Below are 18,685 nucleotides of genomic sequence, written 5' to 3' on the forward strand. Positions count from 1 at the left end.
TTGAATGCATTTATTTTCACTTTCGTTACCATAAATTAAATAGACTTCGTCTACTACATGTAATGATAAGTCTCACTGTTTAATTGGCAACTTTACTTCCGGGTTTGAAGCATTATGGGAAAGGTCAAAAGATAAAGTTCATGAAACGTCAGTTCACGAGTTGCATTCGATGGTTGCCATGCAACATCCAATCAAAATTCAAGAACCATTTGATTTGGACCAATCAAATTACGTTTTTCAGTTACAGCTAAGTATTGCACGTGATTCAGCGTCTTCGACATTTTACTGTTGAAAATTACGTGGAATACTTTTTTTATGTCAATATTAAACGTGCAAGTTATTTAATTTACAGAGCATTTACTCATACAGCATAAATTATTATCATCATTTGAGCTGAGTGAACATTTTGATTAGTATAAATCCTAGACAGCTACTTTCGGTTTCCTATTAGATTTTATATTTGTAGACTCGTTCTTGGAAATGGAAAGTTTTGACGCATGCAAAAATTCCGTAAATCCAGCAGTTTTAAATGAAGATGTGTACCTTCTAGACTGTGTATTTTGTGACAGCAGACTCTGCGAAAGAGGATTAAAATCCTTTCTGATAGCTGATGAAAAGGTGGAACTTTTTTCTACTGACCAAGTTGACCGAGGGTAAGACTAATTAACACTATCTATACAGAATATGCATATTGTAAGAAATAGTAAAATACTGGTTCGAAATCTGAAATGTGCATTCAGGACAGGTAGATGTAATGCCTTACCATGCATTTTAAAGTTCAAATTACCATTTTAGGATTTTTGTTCTTTAATCCACAATCCTGCTCATGCAAGAACCCATTAAGTTAATTTGGAAACTGATTCGGATGTTGGGAGACTAAGTACATATATAAAAATACAGGACGTTGTACACTGCCTAACAGAAATAGTTTGTATCAAATCATCATTTTTTAATTGTAATTCTCATATCTCGGCCAATTTTGATAACTAGCCAGATTCGTAAAGCAGAATAATCTATTAAACTACAGAATGATCTTTTTAAGACTATACTGGTATGTGTAAATTTATCTTTTTAGTCTTGTGGAGTTGACAGATGACCGGTTTCGTACAGACAGGTGTTTTTGTCAGATTCAGGACATAGCATGTCTTCAGTGGTGAGTGTTTTTTATTATTTAAGTGTTCACACATACATTACTTGCCCATTTAAAAAATTGTTATTGTCTAAATCCTTGTCACTTAATGTGAGGGGTTGTGTTACAGCCCAGTAGGTTTAGTCTTGACTCCCCTTTCATGATAGCAAGGGATTCTGGATTTTGCAACCAAGCGAATTCATGTAAACTCTATAAGGCCAATGGTAATTGATTGGTAAATGATGTTACTCCCTTAGTCCCTGTATTCAAGGACAAATGTGTGTATATATATATATATATATGGTATGGGTAAACTAATTTCTGTGATGATGTCTTTCTTAACTATGTATAGGTTAAGCCCCTCAAGGGTTCATGCCATACCAAAGATAAGCAAAAAAGTCATGATAGTCATACATAGTAGAAAAACTAGCGAATCAAATTCTTTTTGCGTCATTATCTTTTTACTGTTTTTAGCCAATCACTGTATTTACTAAAGTGAGGTATTTTCTTAAACATTTGAAAACGATTATATGGTAGGCATTATTAAGTACCTGTTATATTGTTAAGAAAAACTATTGGATTTAAATTTTATTGAAACTTCTTACACCAATGATTATGTGATAACCTATTGTTTCAGTGGCAATGTGGTAGGGTACCATGTGTCGATGCCATGTCGACCCTGTCTGGAGTCACAGAACAATGGACACTTCTGGATGTTCTACAGACACTCCATCATTCCTCATCAACGAGTCAACTCGAATGGTAAGGGCACACAATTGTAATGCTTTAAAACAAACTGGTTTCCAACAATGCAAACTTTTTAAGGTGTCTGCTGAACACTTGAACATTTGGATGAATGACCAGAATACATTCTGTTGCTGATTCTCGTCATCCTTATGCATAAAAAACACAGGGTACAAATTTAATATCGAGAACTTAAATATTTTTTCTGTTTACATGCTCTCCAGAAGGCATATAGCAGTTATACTGTCAGTCTGTCTATCTGTTTGTGAAATGTGTTTTCATCCACAACCTTTTAATACATTATTTTTTTTAGAAAATATTTGCCACAAGTGTACATAATCATAAGAGGACACGTTATTTGTAATACCCCTCCTTCAACTTCAAAGGTCAAAGTCACATTAAGTTGTCAATGGTTGATTTGGCCATAAAACAACTTAAAAATTCCTTTATTAGCCATAACTTTGCAAAATAGAGATAGATTTGTAAAAGCTGGGCACAAATGTAAACCATCATAAGAGGATGTGGCACATGTAACACCCAACTCCCTACCTCAAAGCTCAAGGTCACAATTAGAGGTCAAAGGTAAAATTTTGCCACAAAACAGCTATAACATTTCTGTTTTATCCATAACTTGCCATATATTGAGGGGTTTTAAATAACTTGGTGAAAATGCTATCTATTATTACAAGACATGATGATGTGTGGAATACTTGTTTCCCTTGCTAAAAGAATATAAGGTCACACTTAGGAGTTCAGAGGTCGAATTTGACTTTGCAACAATCTTGTTGGGACTGTTACTGTCATTCCTCATGTATTCATCTGTCTGGTGTATTCTGTCTCATGATCTCAAAGGCCAAGGTCAAACTATGAGTTAAACGTCAAATATGGGTCATAAACAACATGTAAGTGACTAAGAATAATTAACATGGGGTTGAGACACAATGGAATGTGGGGCATCCTTCCCTTGTTGACATTTCTTATCAAGCTTTTCTAATCACTGCATAGTCTGAGCTATACTACTCAACGTAATGCGCTGTGTGGATAAACATGCAATGCTGCATACACCAGACGCGTGCACAGTATAGTGAAGTCTTTCTATTTACTTTCATTACATGAATTGATGTTTAAGTGTTGTTTTCAGCCATTTTCTTTTGTTCGTAATGAAGACTGAAATCTGCATACATTATTGGAAAGATAACCTGTTTAGATTTTAATACTGATAAAAAGTGAGCCACTTGCCAAGGCTTTTGGTTAAGGTTTTCTAAGCCTCAGTGAATAAACTTCTCTGTATACATTTTTGACGATGCTGCAAAGCAGCTCATCTAAGTAATCATACCATGAAAAAATTCTTCACAATAGCTACCTATGTAAAAGACCGAGATTGAGATAGCTTGATTTTTCTAATTGGCATACCTCGCTTATTATCATTGATAAAGGTATAGGAAGCTCAGCTATAAATAGAACAGCATATTCTGGGAAAAAAATTTAATACTTGTTTGAAAACGTTAATCCATTATATGTTTATAGATCAATGTAACAACTATGCATTTTTTGTATTGTATTTGATATTTGTCGTGATTCAGTAAATAAATTGCGAATTAAAACGTGTGTAATTAACATTCAACTTGATCACGAGTGTAAAGAAAAGGAATTTTTTCGAACCTGCCATTTTTAACGTTGTATTTTATAGTATATAAACAGCATAATAGCCGTATGACATTTGTGAAACTTGTTCTTATGCGTGCTTTTTCATTTTGCATAGTTAATAAACTTTTCAAACAGAAATTACAGAGCCACATCAATGCACATACTATGTTTGATAATTCATTCATTTGTTGGATATTGTTTGCTGTTTTTAACACATATTAGGTCATATCGCGGAGATTTAGTTAACATTACCATGTGTTCATGGTTGAACTCACGTATTCAAGTGATCTTACGACTATGTGCTCATACCTACTTTTGGGAATCAATAATCAAACGAGAAAAATTATATGTTCATGCACATGGGTATGTGAAATCACGTCCGTACGCATGGCATCATTAACTTAGGAAAGGAAACAATGAAATATAAAGTTTGGTATGATATACATGTGAAATTAAAGAGCATGATGTAATTAAAGAGCATGTAAAGTTTTGAATTTATATGCTTAAACGTAATGTTATAACCCACAAACGTTTTACTGTAACAGAACGTTTATACACGTCGAATATCGTTTAAAAGATATTTCTTGTTATATTTTGATAGAGAATGTAACACGCCTCCCAGTTTTGCTGAAGGGATCAAGTTCCCCACGGGTACTACTTCCCCATACCCCCAAATTTTTTTCGTACCCTACATTTTTCGTACCCAATTTTTTTTCATACCCATTGTTTTTTCGTACCCAAATTTTTGCTCTTACCCAAAAAAAAATTTCAGTGGTTTTTTTCACCTATAGGGGAATGGTGGCGGGGCCTGTCCAAAGGGGAAAAACGCGTCGTTTTTTAGGAAAAGGGGAAAATTAAAAATTTGCTCTTTTAATATATGTAATGATATTTATTATATGAATACACATGTATGCATGAATGTAATATTCACAGCTGAATGTCTTTGTCCTATTTCTTAAATATATACCAATGATTTTTTCAACATTAGTTTCAGACAGTTCAGCCTTCATGCACAGTCTTAGTTTTCCTTGCCATTTTGAGTCTAATTCGGATTTTTAAATCGATAAAATGGAAAATGTGAGCATTTTTTATCAATAAAATGGACCAAATTGGTATGTTTTTATCAACGAATATTGACACAATATACCTAGATACATCAGGCCTTTTCCTGGCCATTTTGGGAAAAAAATGCAATTCGTGTTAAATTAACTGATTTGGGAAAAACTAACTTAATATAACTCTTTATAATAATTCAAAATCATATTAATTATAGTTATATACTTTGTTAGTTGTTTATGAAATAAATTTAAGATATATCAGGGCTCAACATTAACCGAAAAACCAACTTGCCCTACCGGGCCAGTACTTCCAAAATCTACTTGCACTGAACGTAAAGCAACTTGCCCAAACATGAAATATCACATCAACTGTAAACCTCATATTGTTTGATAAACCAAAATGATACACCACAAAACCTTTTTTATTTTTGAACATTTAACAAAATGATTACAGCAATTTAAGTCTAAATTAAATGCTCTTTGTTCTTTTTTGCACTTTTCCGGGCGGACAACTAGATTATAAAATAACTTGCCCAGACCCAACTTTTACTTTCCAGGGGCAATAGGACAACCATAAACGTTGAGCCCTGTATATTTATCATAAGACAGTTATTTCCAAAAAAAAAAAAAAAAAATTGTTTTTTTGTTGTTTTTTTTACTTTTTTAGGGGATTTTTTCTACAAAATGGGGGAAAATATATACTCTTTTTGAGGGAAATGGGGCCGAATATCGGCCCCAAAATTGCCATAAAAAAAACACTGATTTTGTACCCATTTTTTTTTTCCTACTCAATTTTGTTTTCATAACCAAATCTTTTTTCGTACCCAATTTATTTTTTGCATAATTTTTGTACCCAAAATTTTCGTACCCATTTTTTCTAGCAAAAATTTTCATACCCACATACACAGTTGTGGTGATGTAGATAAACTTAATAAATGCTTTTATATCAATCCTCTTCAAAAGCATCGTCACACCAGTACTGTCAGTACTTTGATTACAACACTTCCCAAGTATTCTCTGTATGGTATTAGAAGTCTTCATCTCAAGACAGACATTTGTTGCATCTTCAGATGGGCCTGTATTCTTGATGATTTATTTCAGGGACAGCTACAATGATTTGGGGAGATTTTATGCATGAGAAGGAGGACCATTTATGTGAAGCATGGAGTGAATGTGAACGATAGGCACCGCTGACTTTTTAACCGATATGTTATCAAAGATGTTACGTTTCATCAACATTTGACAAATACATTGATTGTATGGTGCCATTCTATTCAGATTGTATTACTCCTGCTGACAAGAATACATTTTTCCAAGGACAATCCTATGAGATGAAATACATGTTTTGTGTATTCCATACATATCCTGATTGTATGGGAACAACATTTGTTTCTCTATTTCAGGAGGAAAATGTTAACAATAATTGTGATATGTTTGTCCTTTGTGTAAATAATATATCTCTGTATGTGTATTACATAAACAAATTGTTAGTAAGTGCAATAAGTGCTACTCTCCATGATTAGACTGAGTTGGTGCTTGTTTATTTAATTGACAGGTTTCTAGATTGAATACAATATTAAATGGCATTATTGCACAAAAAAACAACATCGCTTGTAGTAAAATGTGTGTGGCTGTTTAATGATTGTGGCTTCCATGATCTTATTTGGGTGATGGCAAACATGGGTAGATGTTAAAAGAATGAAAATCAAACCTGTGCATAACTTGCAAAACAAGCTACTGAATATTGCTCATTTTCAGTTACATGTTGTCTGTTGAACAGATTTATTTCAATAAAATACATACTCTGAAATGGATTTTGTTGTTATTTTATTCAACATTTATTGATTCTTCAAAGCTAAAAAACACATGTCAATATACCTTCTCAAGTAGTGGAGTAATAAATATAAAAACACTACATGTTTCACAGACAAAAACAGGACGGAGTGTTATTGAAGTCTTAAAAGCTGTAAGCACATAAAATCTGAATCACAAATAATTTCAAATTTAAATATAAGAATTGAGTAAAATACAGAGAAAACTATTCAATTATAACAAGTAACTTGACTGGTAAAGGGATTATTGTAAGTCAAGACACAATACTGAAGTATATAGTTTAAAGCTCAATAAAATAAAGTAAATGCTGTGACAGAGAACAGTAAACAAAGATATTGTACACACCACACTATGACAAACCAATTAGTAACGATTGCATTTTAATTTATAAGAAAATGCTTCAAATGTCAACTATCATAACCTGTAAATGAGTTTTATTGGCTTGTTTTCACACCAAAATATTGGAAATCATTTAAAAAATACTTCAGGCCATACCAGTTCCATCTATTTAGCGTCCCATCTCGGGAGTTTCATCATATTACAGTTACAATACACTTCTTAAATGATGGTGAGAAATATTGACACATTAACATTTATACATTGTTTTACTGTCAAACTTGTAAAAGTAACATTTTTAATTGACTAGTTTTGTATTTTTACTTTACCTTCAAGCTTTCAAAAATTCGAGTGGATGCTAAATATATAATGGAATTTGCATGGCCTAATGCTTAAAATGGTGTAGGTTCAATTGGTAATTGAACAGTTACAGTGCTTTTTCAGTCCGTTATAATGATGGCCTGTTGTATAGATACATCAAGACTGTTTCATAACATAACAATGAGAGCTGTTTAGACATTGGTTGTTGTATAGATACATACAGACTGTTTGTTTCATAACATCACAATGAGAGCTGTTCAGGCATTGGAAGTTGTATAGATACATACAGACTGTTTGTTTCATAACATCACAATGAGGGCTGTTCAGGCGTTGATAGTTGTATAAATACATCAAGACTGTTTGTTTCATAACATCACAATGAGAGCTGTTCAGGCATTGGTAGTTGTATAAATACATAAATACAGTTTGTTTCATAACATCACAATGGGAGCAGTTCAGGCGTTGGTAGTTGTGAATATACATGAAGACCATTTGTTTCACTGCTCTCACATTAAGAGCTCTTCAGGCATTGGTAGTTGAGTAGATACATAAATACAGTTTGTTTCACTGCCCTCACAATGACAGCACTTCAGGCGTTGGTAGTGGCAGTGTTGATGTACGCTGGGAAGAGCTTGAGCAGCCACTGGGTCAGGTCAGCTGACCTCACCGTGGCCCCAAAGCTGGGGTCAAACAGGGCCTCCAGGAGCTTGATGTTTCCTCGGGACACATCGAAGGGTAGAACCTGCAAGCAACATCATTCCTTTTGTAAAATATGTGACAAATAATGCACAACAACAGGCACTTAAATTAGCAGTTTAGGAAAAGATTTAATGACTGTATATTATTGCAAGAGGATAAGCAAAAACCACCATCTAGACATGATGAAAAAGATTCAAATTTACTGAATTATAGGATTTGATTAACTGGGTGTTTAATATAGGTATTCGGATGTTGGAAATAAGTTGCTTGATGGACTTGTGTTGTTAGAAAACTTCTTAAATTTCAAGTGGTTTTTAACAATTTGAAAAAGTTATGCCTTTCAATTACAGTATACAAGTTGCTTAAAATTAGGCGATCTCTTCCAATATTAAACTCATATGGAGCAATTCAATTGAAGTATTTCTAAGGCTCATTAAGAGCTAAAACTGCCTGCTGGGTATTAAGTCATCTGGCAAAAGTTAAAATGTAGGGGAAGAGTGCGGAAATAGGTGTTCATGTTATATCAGAACTGCTAAAATGAACCAATCAATTAATAACTATACTAAAATGTTTGAGAAACACTTCTAGTACATTCAATCAATCCTGAAGTTGCATACCTCTGTGTAGGAGGAGGAAGTGTCTGGTTCTGCAGTTGAGCCCAACATGTTGCCAATGTCATCCATGCACTGACGCAACAGGTTCTGTCAAATTAGAAATTGGGAACCTTGTGGGAAATTGTTGAGTGTTGACACTGATAAAGAAATCGTTATCAGATACAGCAGTGTCACACTTAACAATGTTCAAGTATTAATCATTTACCCCATAAGAAGCAAAAGTGAAAATGGCTTTTGCAACCAGCATAAAACCAGAACAGCCTTGGAGTAACTCGCAGTTTGTTCAGGTTTTATGCTGTTTGCTGCTCATCAGTATCTAAGGGTTGAAAATGAAGCCTTTAAAACTTGAATCTAGTAAGAATGGTCTGTAAGTTATTTTTAACTTTCTAAGGGACTACAAATGCATAAAAATACGTATCGTAAGTGGAAAAGGGTTAACAGGTAATTGAACATCATGACTTTGGGCCTAAAGTTTCAACGGTAAGCTACTTCAACATCACTACAACTTGATTTGCATTGCTTAACCCATTTATGCCTAGTGGACTCTCCCTTTTTTTCTATATTGGATCAATTTATTTCCAAAATTAGGGATGTCTAGTGTATTTTTTTCTATATTTAGAATATTCTTAATGAAATTCTTTTCAGCAAACAGCGCAGACCCTAATGAGATGCCACATCATGTGGCGTCTCATCTGGGTCTACACTGTTTGCCAAGGCCTTTTTTCTAGACGCTAGGCATAAATGGGTTAAATATGCAAATGTATTTGAGCCCCATTGTGCAAAAATGTGTCATATTTCATACGCAGTCAGCTACACTGTCTGCATGTTGAAACTACAAAACCTTGATAGCAGACAGGCTACATGCAGATCTTGACCAGACAGCACATATGATATAAGACCCGTTTTCGCATGATGCTGCTCATTTTAGATGAACCTTAAAGAAGAGTCAGTCTAGGCAGAATGCATGTTGTACCATTCAAATATGTACATAAAATGCATATGTAGGCACATATTATTTACATGTGACTTGCATTTTTAATTGTATGTATAATTTTTGCATATAATAAATTTCTTAACATTATTATGCAAATAATTCATAAGAGTTATCTTTGTGGATTAGTATGACATGCATGAACATTCTGATCATGTCTAACAAGATTGAATTATGATCAAGGCCTCTGTATTTTAACAAGATTGTTAAGATTTCAGGCATGTGACCCCGATTTGTACTCAGCCCAGAAATTGTCAAGATTAAACATTCAGAGCAAGTATTACCAAGATTGAGTTATAAATGTGGCCTCCAGAGATATTACAAGGTTTTTTTATATAAGATTAGACCTGGCGACCTGGGTTTCAGACTCACTTAACCAGGATGCTTTTTTGGTATATATATTGTAAAGATATACATTAGAAACATGTGTCATGAATATTGAGTCATAAATGTGGCCTCTTTAGTAGTTACACAATTTGTTTATAATTCGACCCGGTGGCCTCATTTATGTATGTACGTGACCCAGATTTTAAATCAACCTAGATAGTATCAAGATCAACATTCAGAAAAAGTTTCATTAAGATTGAGTCATAAATGTGGCCTCTAGAGTGGTAACAAAGTGTAGGAAAACACTGTCAGACAGACAAAAGGACGGACAGAGAGACACACCGACAGACAGATGTCGATTTAAGTATATCCCTCTGTACAGCATACATTGTCTGTGGACGAGATACTGTGAGCATTATTTTGAAAAACAAATCTGCACACTTGTGACAGGATATATCAAGTGTGCTGCACAGTATTATAAGCAATAAAGTGTTAGATGTGACTTGATAAGACAACACAACAGGATTTAAATGTTTGTGTGGGTTGATAGGGAAAAAACATGTTGAAAATGTAGGTTAATCCATTTATGCCTAGTGGACTCTCCCATCCATCTAAATTAAATCACTTTATTTCCAAAATTAGGGATGTCAAGTATATTTATTTCTATATTTAGAATATTTCTTACAGAAATTTCTTTAAGCAAACAGTGCAAAACCAGATGAGACGCCACATGATGCGGCGTCTCATCTAGCGGCATCTCATCTCGGTCTACGCTATTTGCCAAGGCCTTTTCTCTAGATGCTAGGCATAAATGGGTTAAGCTGAAAAGGACTTTCCCTTCAAGATCATAATAAAATAATGAGATTAATGTTTAAAAAAATCAAGTCAAATGAAAGCTATTCTGATCAGTAGGTGAAGATAAACTTACAAAATGATTTTAATTAAGATATTAAAGTAAATAAAATATGTTTCGATTCGATGCAAAGATGAGCAAACTTTAAAAAAAACGTATTGCATAACATTTCCTAAATTCTGGACATAAAAGTCAAAGATGTTTTCACCATACCAAAGCTTATTCCTAAAGCATCACCCTTATTACTCCCTGTTTAGTGACACCTAATTTGTTTTTAACAATCTCATGACATGACACAAATTTAGATGCACAAAAATATTCCAAAGGTAATAGTCTGAAAATTAAGTGACCCTTACAAAGTACTGTGTACAGTGTATATGGTCGCTTGCGAGATATTATCAATCAACTATAGTGTGCGCTAGTAAATTCCACACTGTTAAGTATTAATAACTTGTTTGCAAAAAAAATCATTGGATTTTGTTTCACAAAAAGTACTCCAAGGATAAAATATGATCCCTGAGTACAAAGATAAGTATTTGATTTGCTGTAATGTGATCCCTGAGTACAAAGATAAGTATTTGATTTGCTGTAATGATCTGATTCAACCAAAATAAATTGTGCTTATTGTGACTCAAGTGATTTCTCAATGAATCTATGTAATTAACACCTTCATAAATGGAGCAATACATTTGGATTCTATTGGTAACACTAAACATTTTGAGCAGGAGGATATTGGCCTTAATAATTGATGACTAAATGACACTAATTAAGATTTGTTTTATCAAAAATTAGATTAGCATAATAAGCACAAATTGACATTAAACAGTTGTTTTTGAAATGATACAAAACAAAACTGTTAATAAATCAAACAGAACATACTGGTTCCTTATAAAAATCATTTCAACTGCATAACCACTTTAAGATATTGAGTAAAACCATTGTCTATTACTGTATACTAATTTAAATAATATAGTCCTCTGAAATATGCCAGGATTTATAACCATCACTTGGTTGTAAAAACACAAACAATGTGTCACCAGATGAATGCAAATAGGTACATTCTGATAAATTCAACTGTATGAAAAATTACAGTCATTAATTATAGGGGAAATTCTGAGTGTCCAAAAAATAAAAGAATCATAAACAATCATATTGGCTAAAAAAAGGGGTTTTCAAACACTTATAGTTTCCAAAAACTTAGGGTAATTACAGTACAGTAACATGGACTTCATAACTTATTATGATTTTGCAGGTTAATGTAGTCCTGAGTCTTAAAAAGCAAGGTCATGGTTTGGAGCACGCAGGAAGGGGTAGGACGTTCTTTACCTGGATCCACACTGGGTTGGATGGAATCTTGAACATTTGAAAATCAACATTTTTATCCTGGAATTTGGTGAATTGCTAAATCAGAGATGAAATATATGGTTCCATTTAACTGAACTGTTTTGATTGTTTGGAAATCCAAAATGTTGTAATCAAGCATGAATGTGGTTTTATGTAACAAAATAAATCAAAATAAAAATGCAGAAAAAAGCTTCAGTTTATGTTAGGCTACCGTTTCTTTAACTGTAAAAAAATCCACTTATTTATTAACATCAATGTAGGTAAACACACACAAAAGATTGTTCCTATTTATTGATGTATTTCACCTCCAGTGTCTCGTCTTTCTGTCGTCTTGGAGAGGAGGCCTTCAACTTTGACTGTGAGCTTTTCTTTGCCTTGACGCTGGGGGTGGGGGATGGGGCAACAGGCTCACGCTTCTTGCCCTTCTCAGTGGGCAAATAGATCTCAGCCCTCTGCATAAGCACTGCCAACCTGTGGTAAGGATTGACAGCTTATAATACTAATAATAAAGACCTGTAAGTGTGACCTTGATCCAGTTGAAAGGGAGAGCAAAGTTATTTGCAACCAGCCGTCTCCTTAGCGTGTTTATTTGTAGTTGGTTACTGTATTTAAAAATTGCATAATGAATGACACAGTTATAGTCAAGACGAGCTGTTTTAGGGCAAAATTTTACATGTAACCACTTAGAATGACCTTGAACTTTGAGGAAGCTGGCGGGTAGTACGCGTGACAGGTCTTCTTGTAAGATTTGAGATTTATGTTATTTAACAGTACATACATTTCTGGCTAAGTTTTGGCCAGACAAGAATTCATTAGCTGTTTTATGGCTAAATTTGAACTTTGACCTCTATGTTTGACCTCTATGGCTTTATTGGCAGGGAGACAGCTGGTACACACAACATGTCATCTGATGGTTTACATTTCTTCAGTCATTTTAAAATCCATGATTATATGGCAAAATTATGGCTGAGCAAGAATTTCCACACTTTCTGATGAACATCAGGACCAACAGACAGACAGACTGCAATAACAATTAAAAAGCCTGGTGAGTTTTGGCTTGTTATTCAACTTTTGATACATGAAGCCTGTCTTCAGGGACATAAAAAGCAGAAACCATATAAAAATTAGAGAAACAGACTTTACATGTATTGGTATGTTTTTAAATGTATATAATAGCTCATAACATAAATGGCAAGATATAAGTCACTCCAATCAAAATTTTTACTTCAAAATATTTCCCAATGAAAAATATTGTTAAACATTAACTTAAACTTTCAATTTTTTGTGTCGTATATATTCAGGACTGAGTTTAGGCTTAGGATAACTCCACAACCATAAGAAAACATTTTTTTCTGGACCTATCATGCAGATCGTTGAGCTGTGACATCTGTATCCAGGTGATTCTCGCCACCACGTTCACAGTGCCTGCACTCTTAATGTTGAGGGCATACATGAGCAGCACCCGACTCTCGGGCCCAGACGCCTCGGGCCGTGTGGGGTCCACTTCCTCCATGGAGGGCTGGTACCACTGGAGGGTGACCTCACTCTCGCTAGGGGTCACCAGGGGCTTGTCAAGGGGCTGGGTAGGGCTCCTCACCGTGCCTGGTGGGGGAGGGGGAATACCTGTGGAAGCATTGCAGTTTATGTATTAATCATTGATTCAAACTCAGAAATATCAGTTTTATTTCTCAATGACTTGGTAACTTGACTGTTTACCTAGATTTAGAAAATAATTATATTCAACAAGACTATTGCCAACCAATAAAAGTCCCCTACCGGCTCCACCATTGTCAGAAATTCTACCATTGTCAGAATAATTTTTTGTGTTGCCATAGCAACCAGAATTTTTGACGTAGAAACAAAATGAAATGACGTGCATAATGTCCATATTGCCATCAAGACAGAGCGCAAACCATAAGTCCCCTCCGGTGAAACCGGTATGGGACAATAAATAGCATTACAAAACAATATCATGTCATGCACATTTAACAACATTTAAGATATTTTTTAAATCTCTAATTACTAAGAAACAAGGCACTAGCTTTATTCCCTTTCATTATCTTTTTTACCATAAACAGGTGCCCTTTTCCGTTAAGTGACATTACTGCATAATTGCATTGGCACATTGCTTCAATGGGATAAACATTTATGGCAAGAAATCAGGAAATAAAGTTGAAAAGCACATGATATATAGAACAGTAATTAAATACTGATTAAACATTTAATCTTCGACTGTGACTATGAGTAGAAAAAGCTGGCTTATGCCATTTGCAAATGTTTTGAATTAGTAAATTATTTGAGTTCAGAGTCTTAGAAATCCTTTAAAGCATATAGGAGATACAAAGCAGTTACTAAAATGTAAGGTAGACAAAGGGTTGGTAACTAATTATAACCACTAGATTACCTGCCAGCAGCTCCGTGTCAAATGGGATCTGTGTCTCATTCTCGCGGTCTGCTGGGTGGGTGAGATTGCCCGGATAAGTCTTGTAGATGACATTCAGCTGAGTGGCAGGCCCAGGGGGTGGGGCCAGGTCGAGGGCCGAGGGTGGAAACACGGCGCAGCAGTCTGTGGCATAAGGCTTCAGATTGTCACACAGGAACTTGTGCATGGCAGTTAAACGAATGCTCCATGTGCCGGAGAACAACATAGACCTGAAAACAATCAGTATTATCTGACACCAAAGTTTGAGCATGTTTTGCTTTGCGAAAAGTTACATTTGTATTAACACTGGTGTAAATGCAGATATTTTGTACAAATTTGCGATAATAAATTCTTTCTGCACTTGTAGACTTATCTAATGCAGTCATGGTGAAGGGCAGCAGATACTTCAAATACAAAATGGCTACAGTGCTTAACTAATTGAGGATCACCTCATTAAAAAGTATTCCATGCACATAAAATTTTCAGTGTGTATTAACCATATTGCTGATTGTATATTGACTGATTGCAAGTGTTACGCAATCGTATTCAAAAGGTGAATTTTTTACTAGCCTGATTATATTAGCCAGTGTCTGGTAAATCCAAACTTAATTCATGTGTGTAAAGTATTGTCCCATATTGACCTTCACAGTATGCACAGGCTAATCAGGGACAACATTTTCCGCCTTAACTGGATTTTTGTTTACAAGAGAATTCCTTTGAATGACAAATTCTATAAATGCAGAAAGTGTCATCTCTGATTATTTTGAGAGGTCTGCACAGTCTAATCTTAAATTATGCTTTACACGTGTGGATAAAGCCGAGTTTTCACAGACAGACGCTCATATGAATTACTGAGTTTCTAATAGCTGTCATTATATTTTTCCAGCCCTGGACAATCTGCTATGGCATGCATTAAGACCATAGTACTAAAACAATATTCTGATTATTGCACACTACACAATTACACTGCATATTTTCAATTGCTTAGTTGTACTCTTTTACTGTTCAAACTCTACCTGACAACGTCGTGGTTGAGCGTAGTATCACACTCGGCGTGGCTAATGAAGCCAAGGTCAAACTCAGGTCCAAGGTCACCCATGCCGTTGACCCCTGCACTGGGCGGGTGGTCATCTGTCTTCACACTGGACACAGAAATAGTAGAGGTGCTGGACAGTCGCTGAAGGATTGTCTGGTAGCCTGCAAATAGATATTCACGTGCTTGCTATGGTTTTGGAGGAGTTGTATAAAAAAACAAGAGCCGTCTCCATAGGATGACATATGCCCCCGAAGAACGCTTTGAAAAAAGTAATGAGCATTTTTCGAAACCTAAACACATATTTCGAAACCTAAAAGCGGACCCTAAGTTCAAGGTCAAGGTCACAGGTTAAAATGTGTGTGCGTATGGAAAGGCCTTGTCCATATACACATGCATACCAATTATGAAGGTTACATCTAAAGCGACATAGAAGTTATGAGCATTTTTCGAAACCTAAACGCAAAGTGTGACGGAAAGACAGACAGACAGATGGACAGTGCGATCACTATATGCCCTCCTTTGGGTGCATAAAAATGTAAATAGCTTATGCCATATCTTACACTAGGTTTTAAAGGTTTCATCATTAAGTCATTTCAAAAAAGCCTTACTCAACATTTGTATTGATTGTTGTACCTTACAATTATGAATTGTTTTTATTTATTGGTGTATACAATATCATTCTGATTAGAAAAAAATGCTGCTTATAGCTTCTGTTTAAGATTTTTCCGGTAGTTTTTTACTTTGCAGCGGTATCATCTTCAAATAAACTGCTTATTAAAAATCCACGGTCTACACAAATTCTTAATCTAAAACTTAGTCCCACTTAAAATGTTGACCCATGACACTGCATGTACTAATTTGGCTTTGATTTCTTTTGTTAAATTATAAGTGTAAGATTAAAGGGACTGTCAACCACCAATGACGAAAAAAGAAAAGTTCTAAAATACCGTATTTTTTTACAATTATTAGTTTATATTGATTAAAATATCAAGACTGGTGTATTACATTACTTGAAAAAAATTAATATTTTCAGTTTATTTGGTCATAAAATTTCGCAATGTGAATTCGAAAGTACATCGCAAAAATAGGTGACATAACGATATACACACTATAAATAATGCTAGTAGATTGATCATGTTCTATATAAGATATATAGAATTCACTACGCATGCACAATTTGCATTCCTGGGTATACCATGTGACGATGATGATCAATCTACGGGCGTTATTTATATGTAACTGGTAGTTACCTGGTAGACATACCCAGTAAAATTTATTACCAAATATACTGAAAATAAAAAACTTACAATTTTTTTCAAGTAATGTACTATACCAGTCTGGATATTTTAATCAATATAAACTAATAATTGTAAAAAAATATGGTATTTTACAACTTTTTTTTCTAAGTCGTTGTGGTTGACAGTCTCTTTAATACTGAGTATATGATAGATTCATGTCGTAGGGCCTGGGGTATTCTCACCTAGGAACTGTATCCAGGAGAGGTCGATGGCAGCCTCTCTGGTTTTCTGCAACTGCTCTTCATACGTGTCCACATGGCTCACTTCCTGAGACTCTATCAAGGTAGACAACTCCTCCTCTATCTCATCTGAAACATGGATTGTCTCCCTTTATATTTAAGATAAAACAGAACAACATACAAAACTTTATACCAAAGTTACTGTCAATTTATTAAATGGCTAAATTTCAGATAAAGAAGTTTATCTATACGCCCAGCAATTTAATAAAAATTATTTTGAAAGAATGAAATGATCTTTTATAGCCATGGGAAACCAATCCAATGTAACCTTTTATTTTGTTGTCATAAATTGTATTGTCGACAGCATGTTTATTGAGAAAACTTGAAAAAATTGACAAGATCCTCTTTACCTTTATTTAAATACAAGTTAAAGTTACTTCATTATTGTTTTTGGAAACAGCAAGTTCTGTTACCATGTCTACACATTTGAAAATTATTTGAACCTTTTTTCAAAATAGTTTCCATTAATAAATATTCACACAAAAGAAAATGGCTAATAGCCTAATTCACTGTAAATATTTTTAGCTACAGGGCCCAAAATATTGAAATGTTCATAATGATATTCTTTGAAACACCCACTTTTATAGACTTTTTTCTTTTCTCCGAGCACATAGCTGCCCACCAGATCAAGGGCCACAAAGTCTGGAATCTCTTGCTGTGCCTTATCCGCAAGTTTCTGAGACGTGACGATGGCGTTCCCAATCAGGAGCAGACGGTTCCTCTGGGTGTTGGAAACGGCGGCAGCACATCGTATTCCCAACCAGGCTGCATGGCGGTCCTTCTCCTGGTCATTCATTTCCTCTTTGGCACCCGCTTTCTTCTTTTTATCCTGCAAATTGCTATTATTTAGAGACCAAAGCCAATTCATATAATTCTAAGAATTTCATGAGCATGACCAGTTAAAATTGTGTGTTCATTCATTTTCTCTCTTGCACCTGCTTTTGAGAACAAAGCCCACTTGAATAATTCTAATGATTTCATGAGCATGACCAGTTTAAAATGAACCAGTGCATGGTTTGCAGGCTAATGTATTTATTTTCAACAGCTCCTGTTGTATTTCTTATTCTTAACTTGTTGGTTTTATTATTGTTTCACAAAAGGAAAAACACATATCTATAATTAAACAAATGCATTAACAAGTTAATTGGTTTAATGATGGTTTCGAAACAAGTATTTCGGATTACATATTTTATCATCATAAAATGCATTTCAACTCAAAACAGGGGATTAGTTGCCAGTCAGCAAAGTGTTCTAGGCCAAGGAATTGAACATTTAAGGAGCGATGTACAATTAATAACAATATTCAACATCAAACAACAAACAAACAGGAAGTGTTTTTTAGGAACACAATGCGCACTACTCCGCCGCTTTGAAACCATATATTTGACCTTTGATCTTGAATGATAACCTTGACCTTTCACCACTCAAAATGCAGCTCCATGAGATACACATGCATGCCAAATATCAAGTTGCTATTTTGAATATTGTAAAAGTTATGATCAAGGTTAAAATTTTTGGACAGAATGAGAGAAGCATGCAATGACAGACAGACAGGCCAAAAACAATATACCCCTGATCATTCGATCCTGGGGCATAAAAACATTTCAACTTTGTACGTAGGATGTGAAAAACAAAACAATAACGCTTTGATCACTCTGTGAAATCCTTACTTCAACTTCATCTGATGAAAGCTGTCAATAAATTAAATTCTCATTTAGCATCAACTTACATCAAATAAACAACTTATCAATAGTTTGCTGCAGAATACAGACACAGACATAACTAAAAGAGTAA

At 34.6% G+C, this 18,685-nt stretch overlaps 2 protein-coding genes across 16 annotated transcripts in view; one reads left to right on the top strand and one right to left on the bottom strand.

The window, feature by feature from the left end:
* The first annotated feature begins 236 nt into the window (after positions 1-236).
* Positions 237-6,388, top strand: LOC127879561 (protein FAM72A-like). The gene is made up of 4 exons (XM_052426491.1): positions 237-653; positions 1,076-1,153; positions 1,767-1,891; positions 5,680-6,388. The coding sequence occupies exons 1-4, from the start codon at positions 481-483 to the stop codon at positions 5,760-5,762; spliced, it is 459 nt and encodes a 152-aa protein (XP_052282451.1). The 5' UTR covers positions 237-480; the 3' UTR covers positions 5,763-6,388.
* LOC127879487 (cilia- and flagella-associated protein 54-like) overlaps positions 6,389-18,685 on the bottom strand; it is a 107,110-nt gene continuing 94,813 nt past the window's right edge. For 12 of the 15 annotated variants that reach the window (XM_052426422.1, XM_052426418.1, XM_052426348.1 and 9 more), the window contains 10 exons: positions 18,562-18,582; positions 17,471-17,720; positions 16,835-16,960; positions 15,335-15,515; positions 14,301-14,548; positions 13,255-13,519; positions 12,202-12,367; positions 11,879-11,905; positions 8,385-8,468; positions 6,389-7,810 (listed from right to left, as the gene is read on the bottom strand). In XM_052426422.1, coding sequence (XP_052282382.1) covers positions 7,658-7,810; positions 8,385-8,468; positions 11,879-11,905; positions 12,202-12,367; positions 13,255-13,519; positions 14,301-14,548; positions 15,335-15,515; positions 16,835-16,960; positions 17,471-17,720; positions 18,562-18,582 — 1,521 coding nt within the window. In that variant the 3' untranslated portion in view covers positions 6,389-7,657. The remainder of the gene's footprint in view (positions 7,811-8,384; positions 8,469-11,878; positions 11,906-12,201; positions 12,368-13,254; positions 13,520-14,300; positions 14,549-15,334; positions 15,516-16,834; positions 16,961-17,470; positions 17,721-18,561; positions 18,583-18,685) is intronic. The other 3 variants (XM_052426458.1, XM_052426404.1, XM_052426374.1) reach the window with 2 other exon arrangements.

Source organism: Dreissena polymorpha, chromosome 1, assembly GCF_020536995.1.
Source record: "Dreissena polymorpha isolate Duluth1 chromosome 1, UMN_Dpol_1.0, whole genome shotgun sequence".
Taxonomy (NCBI): domain Eukaryota; kingdom Metazoa; phylum Mollusca; class Bivalvia; order Myida; family Dreissenidae; genus Dreissena; species Dreissena polymorpha.